General features: G+C 39.2%; 1 protein-coding gene across 5 annotated transcripts in view; it reads left to right on the top strand.

Moving 5' to 3' along the window:
- The window catches only part of tspan4a (tetraspanin 4a), a 104,493-nt gene that overhangs the window by 9,817 nt on the left and 79,151 nt on the right, over nucleotides 1-15,525 (top strand). For 2 of the 5 annotated variants that reach the window (XM_067495717.1, XM_067495718.1), the window contains exon 2: nucleotides 11,324-11,403. In XM_067495717.1, coding sequence (XP_067351818.1) covers nucleotides 11,341-11,403 — 63 coding nt within the window. In that variant the 5' untranslated portion in view covers nucleotides 11,324-11,340. Of the gene's footprint in view, nucleotides 1-9,215; nucleotides 9,372-9,609; nucleotides 11,404-15,525 lie in introns of those variants that run through there. The other 3 variants (XM_067495719.1, XM_067495716.1, XM_067495715.1) reach the window with 3 other exon arrangements.

Here is a 15,525-nt window from a genome sequence, read left to right as displayed (position 1 = left end):
AAAGCAAACACGCGTTTGCACCGTTTGATTAATGTTTGCTAAATTATTTACAGTGCCCAGCTGTTTTGCTAAGTTGCTCAGCTTTTCCAACAAATATATACAAGTGACCTGCTTTTAAAAATGTAGGTGTTTAGTAGGAACAAACAGACAAGTGGCCGAGAGCTGCAGTGTTTTCACAAGACCTTACAATAAGTAAAGAAAAACTGCAGCTGCAGTGAAAAGATCCAAAGCTTGATGGCAAATTAAAGGAACTCTCAACATAAAATAATAAAAGTCTGGTCTCCTGAACAATTTTAAGTATCTGTCTCTGTTATGATTTTCCACTAAGTTATCCAAGTTTTTGTCTTTGATCTGTACATGTTGGCACATATCCCAGGAGGTTCACACAGAGTGGGACTTGGCCCTCACAAAGACAGTTGCAATCGTGTTTGTTGGGTTTTAATTAATTTTACTGCATCATGTTTTCCTAATGAATCTGAGATTTCACTTACAGTTTAAGACAACAAACTATCTGAAATGCATCAGATGAGTCTAAAATTGAAGCATAGGCATGTTTTACCTAAGTAAGCTGTCAGTGCATAACAGCGTCAGGTTATCATCTATAATTAATTTTTCAAGTTGCTGGACTTTATCAGTGTTTGAAGAGCCAAGTTTTAAAACCTCCAGCAGCCTTAACAAAAGTTTCACGTATAAGGTGCTTGTTTAGACAACTTCTATTTTGATTTAATGTCTGCTCACAGCCAGTGTTAAATAACTTATTCATGTAAATTAGTGTTCACCACAGTGACTGACACAATCTGTCGAATGGATCTTTGTTTTTTGTCATTTTAAAACAATTTGCCTTCCTCCTGTTTCTCTGTCTCACCGCGTAACTTAATTTTATCTAACAGTCATGTTGATAATTGGCTATAAAAGCATACTGCGCAGTTGTAAGAAAGTCTGAGAATATCTCCGTGGTAAGATTTTCAAGATGTTTAGGATAGGAGCAACTTCCAATAGCTTCTGATTAGTAGTTATAAAAGCTTAACAACATATGAATGTTTTGCACTATGAGGTAAATGTATATTTGAAGGCAGTTTGTTTTCTCATGTTGAAAGAACCCCTTCACAGAAAATGATCTTGTTCAGTGAAACATGTAATTGCATTGGAAAACATCTTCAAACATTTGATAATAAATTCCTTTTGTGTGTGTGAGCAAATTATTTCCTACGCAACACTGACTGCTGTTAACCAGCTGACCCATAGATCTGGGGGGATAAGGTGCCCATGTGGGCCATGTATCCTGTTTGTGGCTCTAGCAAAGAAACACAATAAACAGACTTCCAGCAACAGCCAACAATGTGGTGAACAATGGCTGTTTTTTATATATATGTGTTTTTCCTGTTCTCTTAACTCATCTATCCTGATATAACGTCATCATTTGAGACCATAATGTCACCATAGAAACACTATCCTATGATTACTAAATGACTGACTGCCTAAAAATCAACAGTGAAGCCTACAGTATGCTCTCAAATTTTCTGCAGAGTTTAGGCGGTTTTAGTAAAAACAGTCTGGGAAAAATGTTGCATTCAATGATTCATGTCTGAACTAGAGGGCAGCACAGTGGTGGAGTGGTTAACCTCGCAACTACAGTAGAAGGTTGTGGGTTCACGTCCCTAGCTGACCGTGGCCTTTCTGTTTGGAGTTTGCATGTTTGACTTTGCGTCTCCCTATGTTTCCTCCTACAGTCCAAAGACATGCATGTTAGGTTAATTAGCGACTCTTAAGTATCACATGTGAACAGGTATGAACAGGTTTTTAGTTCGGCAGTGTGACCCTTTTACGTTTACTACAAAAATGATTAGAAAAGAAATCAGAATTTTGCAGCCATTTGAATACAGTCTACCCAGTACTGCTTAATAAAGCATTGGATGCCATTGCATTGGAAAAGTAATAACACCCACACCACTACCCAGAATGACTTGGTTGCCTTGATGTCCTTTTGTAACAGTTATTTTAATGTTTCAAGAAAAACTTACGCATACTACATGATGGGATTTTAACATTAGCAGACATTGCCAGCTCTGGTGCTCGCAGCCTGTCAGGTTAAATAAGGCCATGTCTAAATGCCCTTAGGACTCAGACTGCAGCAAGTTGTGCTGTGTTTAAACACTATTGACAGCCTCAGGAGAACACAATGGACCAAGGTCCTTGAGGGAAGATGGAGCTCACTCACACAAACATGCTAACACAAATACACACAAGTACATCAATTGATGTGGCTTTATCCGAGTTGTTTCATGTCTGCTCCAGGGACTTTATCACTGGTTATCTTTCTGGTGCTCTCTGTCTTGTGGATCATGCAGGTCTGCCTACACACAGCCACCTGTCTGAACACTCCTCTGATGAGATTAGTCACACTGGGATTTCAGCACCGTGTGTGTGTTTTTTGTGCATGTGTTTTGATGTGATACTCTCTTAATGCTGTGAATGAGGGAGGACAGATGTGTCTGTGTGGATGTGGGTCTGTGAGACAGTGGATTTATTTAAAATGTTATGCCTGTTTATTACCATATACTCAATGCATGGAAATTATACAACGGTTGCTGGGCTAAATGCAGTTTTATATCTTAGAGTGGATTGTTCACAAATTCAGCTAAATCTTTACATGAAGAAACTCACTACTTTTTATTAAGTTCCAGAAATACTTGTTGAACAGTTCACACATACACACACAAAAAAACCCTAAGAACACGTCTATTAATCATCATTTCCAATTTTAAAGTTAGATGACAGATAAAGTAAAATATTTTTTGAATACCCACATTTCAGCACTCAGAGTACAATATGTACTCACCGAGATGACAGCATGCTCGTATTTACTTGCAGCAAATACAGTCTACTATGTGTAATGAGAAACACAAGTTGGGTGATGAAAGACAGCTTAAATTGTGTTTTGTGGCTTTTCAGTTTGAAAAGCAAAAAAACACAAGGAAATTGATTTTCCTACAAACCAGATTTAAAACCATTGGTTTTATGCTTGAGTCAGTCTGACTGTGAAAATCTTATTTCTGACTGTCCTGTGTATGTGGTCATCTACTGTCAAAGTGGACACAGCTCATTACTCACTCATTTTTACTGTAATAAAATATTAGTTGTACAATTTTAGTGGGAATGAGGGTGAAAGCTTGTACAGTATGAATAAGACTGCAAAATACCTGTTTTCATATTAACAGACTGGAGTGGCCATTGTGTGCCAAAGGGAGTTTTTAAATGCATTATGCGCGTGCTTGTATCTGGAAAACGGATGGATAACTTTGCACAAACCGCCTGCGTTTGCTTCCGTTTATGTTACACGTCCACAAAGAAAACAAGTATGTCTGTTGTTTGGGCAGTGTTTCACTGGCAAGCAGCGTAATAACCTTCCTGCTAGGAAGGATTAGAAGCAGAATGCAAATGGCAGATGTGATACTTACAGCTGTAAATTACCCTTCTGTTGCAGGTTTGAAAGATTTCCTCGGACACCTTGGCAGGGTTTGTCACAGGCTGACTAAAGCTGCATCTGGATGTCATTTCCCCCTGTCAATTTGTGCAGTGGAAGAATGATACCAAGATTAATTGGGAGATACTGGTTGTTTGCTGTTCTGTGATCATCAGCCACAGATAATTATATCACATAAAGTGGACTAATGAGGAGGCCACGAGGTTTAAACAATGGAAGTCAGTCATCCCCAGTTTTCCTGTTAACATCTTGGTAATGTTAATCACTGCCATGCTGCCATTATTCTCACAATAGTGAAATATGGATATATTAAACGTTAAACTAGATTGTTTGTATTAATTGTGGGAATTTTTGGGAACCTTTTTCAAACCTATTACTGCTGTTGAGAACTTTGTTTGGCTGTTTGAGTGCTGTTCAGTGTTTTTGTATTAAAATCATGGGTTGGTGAGGAAACTGCATGCTTGTTTTTCTGTCTTGCCAAGCGTTAAAGAGAAGATGGACACCACTCCAATTTCTGTATATGTGAAACCACCGCCAGCAGCCAGTTAGTCTAGCTTAAGGCATGTACCCAGAAACAAAGTCCACTTGAGTTTTTTGGAAAACAAATAAGACATATCAAATTAATTATTGAGTTTTGTAGGTGGTGTTATTGGGCTTATTTTCATACTTTGGGCAGAGGCAGCTTATCTGGCTCACTCACTGCAGCAATAAATTGCACTACTCAAGAACTGTAGGACAATGCCAAGTTTTACATAATTTTTTACTTAAAAAACTATCATGGTCTTAATTAATAATGATAAAACTGGTATAAATAGCTAATGAAACAAATTCATTGACTATCAAAGGCCATTTCAGGTCAATAAAGAACCAGTACCCATTTTCAATTTAAAATTAATCTTTTAAAATTCGGAAGTAAGAATATCTACTGCTCTACCCAAAATCAACGGGAATGCAGGCAGAAAGTGCTCATGGATGGTGTGAAGTGTATTTTAAGTGATGCAGCTGCAGTTTGAGCCCCAATGAGTTTGGTCATTTTGGAGCTCATCTGCGGCAGAGTGACTCGGACCTCTTTATAGCTCATAAATGCTGATAATGAGTCGTTGACTGACCTAGTTAAAAAAAAATCCCAGTCATTAGGTTATTTTGAAATTAAAGTTAATGTCTTGTTTACAATATTTGTTGTTAGCCTTCAGTGGCCCTGTAGCTGTCACAAACAATGCACAATGTTGCTTAGCCTGTTAAAAGAAAGGGACAGTTCTGCATGCAGCAACTAAAACAAATGAATATTTCAAGAGTCTTTGTTCTTTTACCACAAACCATTTTAGTGTTTGTATAGTAATCACAAGCTGACAGGCCTTCTTTAAATATACATAAGACTTATGCTCATGTGTAGGCCTCTTATTAGGAACTTATTAAGGTTTGATCTATGTATTGAACATAAGGAGACACATATTTGCTGAAACTTTAAACCTAATTAGTCTTCTTCTGTTTAGGCAGTGGAGGAGGCAGCCTGTGCTATAAGAAGTATAAATAATTAAGGTTCAATTTCCTTAGTTCACCTTCGCAATTGATAGGAAATTTACCTGTCTGAACTAACGGTAAAAAGAAAATGATGCAGGATGTATTTTTGCTTTCTTACCACACTGGATGTTTGGCTGTTTCAAACATTTTTGGATATGTTGATTATCAACTAAATCCATAAACTGACAGGTCTCCATAGACAGCCAACAGATAAGAGCACATTAATGCATACAAATGTATTTCACACTCGTGTTTAAATGTAAAGCATTTACTTATTAACTATATGATGTAAAGATGAAACATTTTACGGGAGTTCAGCCTAGTGTCTAGTTCTGATTGTCTATAAATATGCCTTAAATATCTGTAATCTTATTACATGTTTACCTATATGTACATATAAATATTCTTTTACATAGCACTGTGTGTGATAATTTGTTGATGACTTGTTGTCGTCAGTTGTCTTGTAAATGCATTTTACACTAAATATGTATTTTCTTCCCTTTGCACCTCCTATTTTACTCCCTTTGTTGAAGTATCATACAGTGTAGTCGCACTTTATTTTGATTGGTGCTCATTAATAAAAGATTGCACATCATTATTCAAATTACAATCCCCTGAGTTTGCACCTGCACTGTATATGCTTTTACGTGATGTTCACTTCACTAGGCTGGATAAAGATCTGTTTTAGATTGAAATTTTGCTACATAATTAAACTTGCTGCGAGCTTATTGTGCAGTTTATTAACCAGCCTAAAGGCAACAAACAGTGAATTTTAAAATGTATTTTCCTCAATACACTGAATACAGAACAGTCTTCATTCTTCTTTTTACAATGAACAGTGGGCGTAGAGCCATTATTCTTTGCCGCCTACATCGAAAGTTTTTATATGTACTGTACAATATTTCTGTTTGGCTCTAAGTGTGGCAGACAGCATAATTACATTTCAACACATCAGGTCATGCCCAATAAACAGTAGATGGCTCTGATGCTTTTTGGGTCACTTAACGTGTTTGGGGCCTCACATGAACAATTCCAGTTGTTGAATTAGTATATTAATGGTGCCTAAGGTGTTACTAAGTCATTCTTCAGGCCTCATGCTTTCTTTTAAATGTTGACCATTTGTGAGCAATGTCAGGATATTTTAGAACCATCATGGCTCTCCTCCCAGTGTTACCTGATTAGTCAGCTAAACAGTGGTGTGACTCTTGGAGGAATAATGTCTGCTAGTACATTGATCCAAACCAAAATATCTGAATTGCCAAAAAAGTTGGCATAGACATTTATGGATCTCAGTGGTAGAGGGAGTATTCAGACCATTTTGGACACATTTGAGACACAAACAGACCCTTTCATGTACACTGGTGATTAATTGACCTGGTGTGATGCCACATTTTCTTTCAGGCAAATTCAGACACAGTCAAGTTTCCTGAATGCAGTGCATTTATAGACAAAATCAATTTGCTATGTTTATGTTACTGTCCTTCAAAATTTTATCAGATGTAGGATTATTTAACTAAATAACAGAAAAGAGATGAAAACAGTATAATTCCTGCTGCTTCTTATGTTGCTGATATTACATTTTGTTCCATTTTATACAATATCTTTTATTACATTATATTTCCACAACAAGTCTTTTACATAATTTATTTCATATTTGGTCTTTGCCTTTTTACTTATTCTGCAATGCTGCTTTCAGTTTTTACCAAACACTCTTTTTGTACCAAACACTTTTTTGTTTTTGACCATAAATCTCACTTTTGTCAGCAAAGTGAATCTTAAATCCCTCATGAGACAGCTTGGATGATGGATAAAACATGTTTATTTCCCAACAGAGCTGTTGTTATTAATCTTCATGACTCTGATTCCTGAGTGGTCTTTGGTGTCATGCTGTTGTGAAATGGTGCTTAAAGATGGCGCATTTACCTTACACACAGCTGTGTTTTTTGGAGAATGATGTTCTGGCAGCACCTGTGCCTGGCACAATCTCAGGTCCTGATGATTAAACACTAGTCACAATGAGATATTCTAGTGTGCACATTATTCATGGCTCTAAAATGGCAGGACCTGTTGGGCAGTATATAAATTTTTTCTTAGGAGTCTTAAGGTGGCATGTGATTTGATACATCAGAAAGCCCTAACTTTAGGATGGTGTCTAATATATGAAGAAAGCTTGTTTCCATTCTAACATTGACCTTTCATTTCTGGATCCGTTTAGAAAAAGTAGTGTTGCATTGCCAGTATACAACTCACATAATTGATGCTTTGCTGAGTCCTGATGCTGTAACCTTGATTTATATCCTGCTAGAAATGTCCAAAGAGAAAACAAATTACCTTAACAGAAATCTGACATTTTAACTTTACCAAGAGTCAACATTGCATTGACTTTGTTGTTGTCATGTTGCTTAAGCTAAAAATCTACCAGGCCAACAGCTCTAAGCCGTTATCATTTCATATGCTCATATTTCTGCTCTCTGTGCATTGCAGTTATCATTTTACCCCGTTAAGTCATTTAGTGGAGATAGGAGACTCATATTCCAGCGTTAAACAAGGGAGAGTAAGCCAGCTTCATACTGTAACCCTTAATGGCTGCATAGAAGCCAGATTAAAGCACAGAGATTTCTGTATCTGACTGCTCCATTTACATCCTTGTTTCATGTCACAGCGATTCATAAAGTGCATTAATATTTGCCCCTATCTATAAAGTCTCATTCATAATAGAGATGAATTTCGTCATGTTGTGTATCATGTTTCCTTCCTGCAGCCAAACCCCTTTTTCTTCCATTTGTGTATTTGTACACGCTGAGAACATCAAAGCTGATACCACCTCGGGGTGCCACTACACATTTACTTTGTTTGTGGGCTGGTTTGTGTGTGTAAGACTGTAGGTTTGGATATTGGCTGGATGTTTGTGTGACAGTGCATGCTAGCTGAATGGGTAAAAGAGAAGCATAAATAGTAGTGAGTTTCACTTTATGGAATTACAGTATGTCAATGACAATACACTTATACTTTAGAGTAAGTGGAGGTTTTTTTAGGGTTATTAGCTCCCGGTTACTAAAACATTACTTTAAAGCTCAAGCATTGTTGGTCTGGTATGGGGTACATGGAGATTTTAGTGTTTCTTTTAGCCATTTAGCATTCATTTCCTGGGCAGCCAGTGTAACATGACATTCAATTTGTTGACACACACACCAATAAAAAGATTCTGATAAAATAGGGAAGGATTACATGTAGGTGAGGTCAGTGAGCAGGTGTTGGTCAGAAAAAGGCAAACATAAAAGAGCTATGCAAAGTCCAAGAACTGGCAAGAAAAGGGGCACTCACACCAAGATGATTCTGTTTGTTACATGTACATAACTTTGTGGACTCTTGCTGCTGTTAGCCTGGCATTTGAGCACACCACATCAACTGTACAGCTCTTATGCACTTATCTTTTGCACCTGTGTTCAAGGATCTACATCTTAATGCCCAAGTGAAGAAGTGAGCTCCATGTGTCAGTAACAGACAATAAGAAAAACCTTAATGTAAATACATTTAAAGATATAGAATATAAGTCAGCTCAGTTTACAGAATCCTAGCAACACGCATCTGTTCAAAGCATTACCTGCATATTAAGAAATAGAGATGGTGATGAAGAAGAGCTAACTTAAACACAAAACAATAAGAAATGGTAAAATATACCATACACTGCCTTCCAAGAACTTTGTGGGTTTAAAATAACCAGTTTGACAACTTATAGGCAACTTATAGCAATACAACTTTAGACAGGACATGGCAAAGGTTATGATTTACAAGCTGTAAAGTGCATGGGTAGATTTTGTAGATGAAGGTAAAGACACAAGCAAACACATTTAGTGGCATGTCACTTAGGGTATGTCAAACACAAATGGCAAGTAGCTGTTTCAGCAGTTGCAGTCTTTTCAATATTAATATCAGTCAATAAGTCACATTCACTCACAGGACTTCCACCTCTGCAATCTTATGAAAATTCATGCAGGAGACCATTACATCCATTAAATTCTTGATGCAGTCATGAATAAAAACAGTAAGTTTGCAGATTTGAAACATCCCTGTAGACTCACAAAGCCACTGACCAGGTTCCAGCTATTTTGTGTGAATGTCAGCAGCAGACACACTGTATGTGAGTTGTTTGTAGTGTGCAAATGTGTGCTGAGTGCAGCTACATGGATCTTCTATGACCCAAGTCCAGGTCCAGTGGGACAGGGGAACATAACTGAAGCCGAGCGTGCAGAGAGCAGATTGGGTTGCGATTAAGGACAACCTCTGCATGTGGAATGATTCCCAGGCAGAAGAGAAGAGAGGAGGAGGAAGCACTAGCACAAGTGCAGCAGGCTTCCCAGCACTGGTATGTTAACAACAGACCAGGTTTTGTGTGCATTTGTGTGTGCATGTACACCGTGTGTGTGTGTGTGTGTAGATGGTAGATGGTAGAGCCTGATTGGTGTGTGCACGAGGGAGGATGGGGCTGTGAGGCACTGATTGGTCGTGCTGCCTCTTAGGGTGTGGCCAGAATATGAATGACTGCTCCTGCCTTTTGCACTGCCAGTTTTTGGGGACAGTTACCGAGGAGGGATGGGGTGTTTGAGAATGTGCGTGCAGAGGGGAGTGCATCAGCGCTTGTGAGAGAGGGCAGAAAAGAAGAGAGGAGGGGGGGAACAGAGAGAAAAAGAGAACAGTAGCTTGTGAAGAGAAAGAGGGAGGGAGCTTCAGGCAGCGAAGCTGGACTACTGCTCAAAGACTGCAGTCTTTCTTTTGCTTCTCTGAGGAAACTGTCTTCTCTTCTCCCTGCTTGTCTCTCCGTCTTGCTCCTTCTTCTTCTGCTTGGCCATGACCCCACTGGACACCTTGATCTCCTTACCCACCTAGAGAAGAGGAGAGAAGCACTGTAGCGGAGGAGGGAGATACAAGAAGCGGGGACACCGCACACTTTGCCTCCCTGATGAGAGTCTGGAAATTAATTAACCGCCGTCAGCACAGAGGGGGGTGTGCAAAGAGGGGCTCAGAGTGAGGTAGAGGAAGAGAATGAGAGGGAGTTGATGAGGGTGAAATGCTACATATGTAAAGAATAGACGATTGAGAAAGGCAGAGTAACCCCTAGACACTTTTCAGAGACAAAAGAGACAAGTTAGTGCAGTGCAAAAGAAGTAAGCAGGAAATTGATAAAGGCAGGAATTCAAAAGGGATACTAAACTGAAAAGCCAAAGAATGGTCCGCTCACACGCATTATTCATCCTCCCATTCTTCCCCTCACATTCATAACACCATCCTTCCCTTGCGCTTGTTTGTCTCATTTAGATCTTGTTTTGATCTCTGTTTTTTTGCATGTCAGCAAAAGCACATCCACTGCCACAACCACATGCTGAACACTCTGACTTGAGCATTGCGTTTCATTCTTAGCGGATGTGTGTCACTGACACTGCGTTAAAGAAGTTGTTTGGCTGAAGCAGGGGTGTCATTAGCCACTGGCCGAGACCACCCGCTCAGGAATTTCTCATGAGACCAGGTAGGACAATTCTGGATCATCTTGCCAAGCCAAAGCACCTGGAGAGGTCAAGTCAGAGACCTCCAGTCCTTTACCTGATTGAATTGTTAGGAGAGGAAACTGCAAACCAGTTTATCTCTCAGAGCATGACACCTGTGTTTGAGGGATTACAGAGTGGGAAACATGGATTTGTAGATGTGCATGTGTGTGCTGGGACTTTATCCTAACTACAAAGAATTACACAGGTGTTGCAGCAGGATTATACAAAGTCCTCTGCTAAATATTGTCGCAGTGTAGGATTAAAGAGAGGAAATCAAGTCAAGTGAATGGCAGCACATTATCTGCCACAGATTAAGTCAGATCAAGGCTGATCACAGTATTCTAATTAAATCAGCTCCAGGGTTTGATAGGGGTCATAATAGTTTTGAACAAACATGGGGATAGGTAAAAAACATTAGTGAATTCCATCCCAGCTCTCCGTGGAATAACTTCTGTCTCTAAGTGTGGACTTTACTCAGACCTGAAGTGCACAGTGTGACTAGTAAATACAATTGAAGCTCATTCAGCTTCCATAATGAGACGTTCAAGTACAGATGAGACTCCGTATCGGCGTAGTCCATCTTTGGACAGTAAACCTGACACGCCACCATTTACCTCTGGGTTTCACCGCTTCAGTGGGGAGTTTGAGTATAAGCGGCCACCGTTTGCATTTGGCTTCCACACGACAAAGGGGCCGCAGACATCCAAGGGGCGCTATGCCCAGGGGAAGAAGTACGTGGTATTTTACCTGGACCTCTCCTTCATATTTCTCCTAGAACTGCGGCGCTGCAGGATGGCTGAGGGTTGCATGATGGCCCTGCGATATGGAATGGTCTTCTTCAATCTTCTTTTCTGGGTGAGTCTTTTATTGCTTTTCTGTCTCTAAGTATGTGTGAGTTTTGATTGGTTGCTATGCAGAAAGAAAGCAGGTGTGTCACTTTCAATAATGTTGGTAATGATTTTGGGATCTTGCTAAGACGGATCTCTGTTATGGGTGCCTGTGCTACCAGAGTGATGTGAGAGGACTGAGGAGAGGGGAGTGTGAGAAACAGACAGATCGTGCATTTAGATCATGTGTACAAAGCACTGTGTGGGTGAATCGAGCTTTTTCGGTTCCCTATACAGTACTGTAGGTGTGGGTGTACACTGCATTGTTTGCTGTCTTTAGCTTTGGCATATTTAGAGCTTGCATTGTGAGTAATCTAGTTAATCACAGTGTTACCATTGTGCTGCTTTGTGCTGTTTCACCCTCCTCCCCCCACAACAGCTTTGCAACCCATCAAAGCATCTGCTGTCACTCTGCTCTATCTGGCTGATCATATCTGTTTGCCATGAGGACGTTTGAGCTTTGGTGTCTGTTTGCCTCTATTAGTCCCACTCTGATAGCCCCACAACGGTGACTTTTTTGAGAAAGACTCTCTTTGTACTGCCCGCTGCAACTTGTCACAGAGTTTGGTTATCTTTTTGACGTTGCTTTGATTTGGCATATGACTGTTCTCATTGTTAATTGGAGGTGGTGAGGCCTTGAGCGCTGAAACACATCTAGTTGCTAAGATGCAATCTCCCTCAAGGAATGAGTGACCTCTTCACCTTTTTATCTTGTGCTTGTTATAAAGTGCTGCCAGAGAGGGGGTCACAGTGACATTAGCTGTGTTATTAGTGCACGCTGAGTGTGTGTGTCTGTGTTGTGTGCAGGCTGTGTGTGTGTGTGTGTGTGTGTGTGTGTGTGTGTGTGTGTGTGTATTGTGGCTGCTGATACATAATGACCACATGACCATGACGAGCTATATCATCAATCATGTTAGAATCCTTCAGCTAAGAATAGAGGTCTTCCAGTCTGTCTTAAAGAACAACACATCTGAATGGTGGTTGCAGCCATTGGCCAACATCAGCCTTCAGTGTCGAAACCATTTAAACAGCAGTTATTAGCTGTTGTCATCTGGTTCATCCAGATCCATTTTTTATTCATGTGTTATTCAATATTTAAGCTTTTAAGGTGGTGACTTCAGTAATGTCATTGATTTTGACTTTACTTTCACTTTCAGAGGAACAAAGCAAATGAGAATTTACGTCCTGCAGGAATAAAGGTGATCTTATCCACAGCAGTTCTCAGTCATATTGATTATTGGAGTCCCAACTACACTTAAGGAGCAAATATATTTAAACATTTACTACATATACAGTGAAAGATCTTAGACGTGTCCTAAAATGCATGAGAAATGTGCCTTTGATAACTTTATGTGCCAATAAAGTAATTTAAAAAGCTGGTGCACCACATTACTGTATGTGATAAACAGATTCAGTGATACTGGATACTATGAGCTCGTTTTTGAGAAATATGATTTCAGAAAGTAAAAAAGAAGAGAAGGGAAGTGAATGATCAGAGTAACTTGATCACAACTTGAATAGTTTGACTTTTGGTACAAACAGATTTCGTAGCTTTGTTTTACTTTTAGAGACTTTGTTGAACTGAATGAGAACTGGAGGACAAGGAAATAAAATATATGACAAATTGGTCTAATGGGAAAATCGTTTCACGGTGTGTGGTTACTGCTGATTGCACAAAATCAGAAGGTAGAGCGGGTGGTGTTGGTTTCCTATTGACACAGTCATTAAACTAGTTTACTACCATCAGAATGTGTGGGCTCAATAAACAAAGCAGCAGCTGTGTCATCCACATTCTGAATGTGTCACTACAAATACTGCTGTCAAAAAATTGAGGTGAGAATTTTGTTTACATTTCAGTGAAGAAACAAATAATTTTACTCTTTGAGAACACATCATGGTTACAGAGAATGACAGTACAGTACAGCGATGCTCTTAGTTGACAGAAATCACAGGTCCGTGTGATCTATTCATTCTGCATTAAGGTTGTGAAGCTATAAAGTTGACATTTATTTCTCTCATTTCCACCACAATCATATCAATGTCCATGAATACAACCAACAAGGGCGAACATATGAGGACACAGAGCCCAGAAAACACATTAATAAGATATAGAGATAATGACAACCTGGATGAGGACAGTCTTACAACATGTCAATTTAAATTATTAAATTCATTCTTATTTATATAGGGCCAACTCATGGTCATCTCAAGGTGCTTTGCATAATAACGTCAAGACTATACAGGTAGAGGAAACCCAATGAAACCCCTCGAGCAGGCCCTAAGCAACAGTGGAGAAGAAAAACTCCCTTCAATGGAAGAAACCTCCAGCAGAACCAGGATCAGGGTGGGGCGGCCATCTGCCTTGACTGGTTGGGGTGAGTGAAAAGTGGAGAGAGAAAAGAAAAGAGCAACATCAGGCAGGTTGGTAGGACCAGTAGCTGTGCACTGGAAACACAGAGCTCCAAAGCTGGGGACACCTGCAGAAAGGGACAGAGAGAGGGAGACAGAGAGATAGAAGGAAAACTATAGGAGAGAGAAGACACAAAGTTAATGTCATACAGTGGTGACATACGAATGCATGGAGAGAGGAGATTCCTCATATTTAAAAGTTATTTAAAATATGCTCTTTTCCTGTTTGTTTTTTTTATGTTTAATTAAACGCAGTCTTTTTGAATTGTTGGTTGAACTAAAATCAAAATTTGAAAATGTTAATTTTGAAAATGTTAATGTCTAAGATCATGATTCAAACAAAACAAACATGACTACATAAGATGACTACACATTCTTTTAGTGTATTTTAAAGCTGCTTGTACATCTGTTTCTCTTTTGATTTTGAGAAACTGGGTGTACAGTCCTTAGCTCCACTCCCACATGAAGCCACAGATGGATGCAAAAACAATCATTAAAATACCAATACTTGTGCCTGCCCTACCACTAATTTTATTTGCTACAAGAACCCCAGAAGAAGTGCAGTTTCAAAAAGTGTTTCGAATCAGTGAGTTTCTCCAAGAGCCGTCATTATGCACAAACATTGAATGGGGCTATGAATATTTACAGCACCCATACTACTTATTTGTCACAAGAGCCCAGGGGTTAAAATTTGGCTGCAGCCCACCGGAGCTCAGCTCTTTCTCCTTCAGCATCACAGCACTAGCATTCCTCACACCTCTGGATTGAAACATGAACTCACAAACGCTGTCTCAATCTTTTCCTATTGCATTGTGATCTGGCTGTTGCCTTGTGTAAATGCGTTTCTGCACAGCAGGCAGGTAGCTTTCACACACTGATTCACAGTTTCTAAAGTGAAGCCATGCTCCTGTGTCCAGGATGAGTTCAGCACCATTAAGTCCCATTTCCTCAGGAGAATCATATCATTTTTCCTGGTGTGTTCAGTGGTTTTATAACAGAGATTTCAGTCACGTTACTTAAATGCAATAAACTAGAGCAGCATGGTGTTAATCCAATCACTGATCCAAATCAAATATAATGTGATGCATTGTTGGCCTGATAATGAAAACACAAGTTACTGTTAGTATATATGTTGCTGTAGTTGCCTTAGTGTAAATATGCGTCTGTTTTTAAGCATAGACAGGAATTTTACTGTTTCATATTTCAAAAACATATTGTCAGCCACTGGCAGTTTGTTTTTTTTTTTGCTTCATTTGAGGTATTTGTACAATTTTCATTTGGGACTTAATGAAGATAAACAATCTTTCCCTGAATTTGTCTAAAGGCTCACATCCCTTAGATTACCCATAAAAAGACCTCTCACCATTTAGAAAGGGTCAGTTGAGATTTCAGTTTCTGGAATTTCACTAATATAATGGGAGTGATTTGAATTTAGTTTGTAGTAAAGCGTTATCTAGAAAATTATGTTCATATCATTCTGATAAGGAATGCACATTTGTTTTTTGTTTTGTTTTATAAATACCTGTTTCTGAGTGGGAAACAGTGTATGCATGAAGTTTGTGCATACAAATCATTTATACATCTGTACCCTGGAGCGTGATGCATACAGTGGTATGATAGACTTAAAAATCTTAGTCATGCAGTAGGCTGTGTTTCTTTCCGGAGGCATGAGCAGAATAAA

The sequence above is a fragment of the Channa argus genome, chromosome 2, assembly GCF_033026475.1.
Source record: "Channa argus isolate prfri chromosome 2, Channa argus male v1.0, whole genome shotgun sequence".
NCBI classification, from domain to species: domain Eukaryota; kingdom Metazoa; phylum Chordata; class Actinopteri; order Anabantiformes; family Channidae; genus Channa; species Channa argus.
Note: the sequence above shows the minus strand (reverse complement) of the source record. Positions and strands in the feature narration are given on the sequence as shown.